General features: G+C 35.1%; 1 protein-coding gene across 1 annotated transcript in view; it reads right to left on the reverse strand.

Annotated features, from left to right (window-relative positions):
- Nucleotides 1-562, reverse strand: part of LOC117122967 (serine/threonine-protein kinase fray2-like) — a 3,900-nt gene extending 3,338 nt beyond the window's left edge. Inside the window, exon 1 of the mRNA XM_033268751.1 lies at nt 523-562. Coding sequence (XP_033124642.1) covers nt 523-562 — 40 coding nt within the window. The remainder of the gene's footprint in view (nt 1-522) is intronic.
- Nucleotides 563-2,599: the final 2,037 nt, after the last annotated feature.

Consider the following 2,599-nt stretch of genomic DNA (forward strand, 5'->3'; position numbering starts at 1 on the left):
AAACAGTAGTTAAAGCATGTGGATCAATTGTGTGTTACAGAATTTGATTATTGGGGAGATTCCTTTTAAAAACTAAATTAGTTAAGATAAAAAAATGCATATAATGACTCAAGAAAATCAGTTTTAATTATTGGGGCCATTTTTACCTACCTGTCATATGGGGCCATTTTTACCAGGGCCATTTTTTCCGGGGCCATTATTTCCGGGGCCATTTTTTCCGGGGCCATTTTTTCCGGGGCCATTCTTACCGTACACCTAAAATAAGAACCAGTAAAACCAGTAACTTCTGTAATGTACGTATTTCCTTCATCCAAGGTCAGACACAAGTTTTTCAGCAATATTTTTGTCGTTACTGTCTAAACCTGACATAATTCCAAGAAGTTCACTTCCTTTTGTTTTTATCTCCAGGATAGATGGGTGCATTCATCCATGTAATGACTCATGTAAAATAGAAGAATGGCTACAATAAATACTTAATGAAGGTGTCATAAGTACAATGCAAATCATACCAATACAGGTTACCGAATGCATGTAAAATTCCAAGAAACAGGAAATATAACATTACATTTGAATTATAAATGCTAACAGGAAATATACAGCTTTAAAACTAGTACCAAAACACTCTTGGCTCAGTAACTGAGTGGTGATAAGCTTCTGACAACTGGTTTATACACAAAAATGTTGTGATAGAAGTATACAGAATTTCAGTTTTTATTGTTTGTATACAGTTTGGATATGTTGTACAGTATTGGAATCATATGCTTAGTCCTGGTACTTCCTGCACAGGGCACTCCATCCTTTGGTAGTGTTTCTATTGGATCTGCTATAATAAATGAAGGAAGTGAAACTGATCTTAACTGTCCAGTGGTGAACCTGACTGATGACTACTCAATCTCTTGGTATAGAGAAACAAAAACTGGTGATAGGACAGTTATTTACAGGGATGGTATGCTGATAAACAATGACCTAGGTAGAGAGGCAGAAGCTTACACAATCCACAGTATGAATTATGTAAGAATAAGACAGGTGAGAGGTCGTGATCTTGGTCATCTGCTTAATGGTAACAATTACATCTGTGAAGTAACTCATAATGGTACAGGTGAGGCAGTGCTAGTATCAAGTGGTCTCATCCTGGTAGCTTTCTACTCTCCATCCTCTTTGTATCCAATCTGTCATTCAAGTGAATTTTCATGTAATTTGACCGGCTCAAATGTCACTATCTCTTGTTATTCTGAACTTGGTAATCCACATGTCCAACTACAATGGTCAAGGAATGGAGAAGAAATTGAAAACCTAACAACAATCACAATTTATTCTTACATATACTTGAATTATACATTTATTCTTGAAGCAGATGACTTAGGAAGTAACTTTAATTGTACTAATGGAATACAAAGCTGCAATTTAGCATCTGACCAAGTAAGTGCAGAAGGATGTCCAACAACGCCTCTTGACACTGGTATGTATCAATCATCTACCACAGTTACTGTCCTTCCAACTGATTCAGAGGTGCATGACACAGGTATGCATCAATCATCTACCACAGTTACTGTCCTTCCAACTGATTCAGAGGTGCAACCTGCATCTAGTAAAATAGGACTACAAACTGTGGTGGGGGCTAGCATTGGAGCTGTTTTATTCTTAGCCTTCTGCTTATTTGTTGCTGTATGTTTCTACAGAAGAAACTCAAAACAAGGAGCAACTAACACGTATCAACATTCTACAGATGAGGGAGTTGCAAACAACCAAGAGAAAAACATCAGAAGTGAATTTACAATTGAAAATGCATCATATACTGAATATGCCCAATCTACAAAGCAACCAAAATACCAATACCAACAGGATTATCAAAATCTGTCTCGTTCGGCTACAAAGCCTTCGAATGAAGATATGAACAGAGATTCTGCAGAATCTGGGACCATTGACAACTTTATTTATTATGAGATATGAATGAGAGTTAGAAATGGTTGAAAATGCCAAACCATATGAAAGAAATGGAACTGTTCTTAATGACTGGATAATGTTTGGAATGGAATGTTCAAGGCAGTGGCAAATGCCTATTAGGCCAAAAAGAAAAAAATGTTGTTTGCCATCCAGCGCCCTCCCCTAGCTCACTGAAAAATAGGAGCAGCGTTCCAAATTTTTTAAATTTTTTTAAAATTTTTTTTAAATTTAAGAAAGTGGTCTTTATTTTTCTCCATTTTGCACATGAAAGTTGTCTAAATTTTGTGTCTAATGTAAGGTATCGCTATTCTAGGCCTAAATTCATTACAAAAATATTTTATTTTTATTTATTTATTCTGGTATATGGTAAAATACAAAAAGTAGAACGAGTCTGAAATTATTGTAGTACAAAAATTCAAGATTACAAACAACAAAAAATTCAAAACACCAAATATATCTCATATATATTGATTATGGGTTATTTTTATTGAGTCTGATGAATACCCTTTGCAAAACAAATAGTGAGACAGCCATATTGCAAGCATTTAATATGTTAATTTTGGTGACAGGAAAAAAAAAATAACTGCGCCAGCCCCTCCTATACAAATTTCCAGCATTAAAGGGCAAAGAAACAATTTTGTTTGGACCTTATACT

The sequence above is a fragment of the Anneissia japonica genome, unplaced genomic scaffold, assembly GCF_011630105.1.
Source record: "Anneissia japonica isolate Jap-2015-1 unplaced genomic scaffold, ASM1163010v1 scaffold288201_len66592_cov119, whole genome shotgun sequence".
Lineage (NCBI taxonomy): Eukaryota > Metazoa > Echinodermata > Crinoidea > Comatulida > Comatulidae > Anneissia > Anneissia japonica.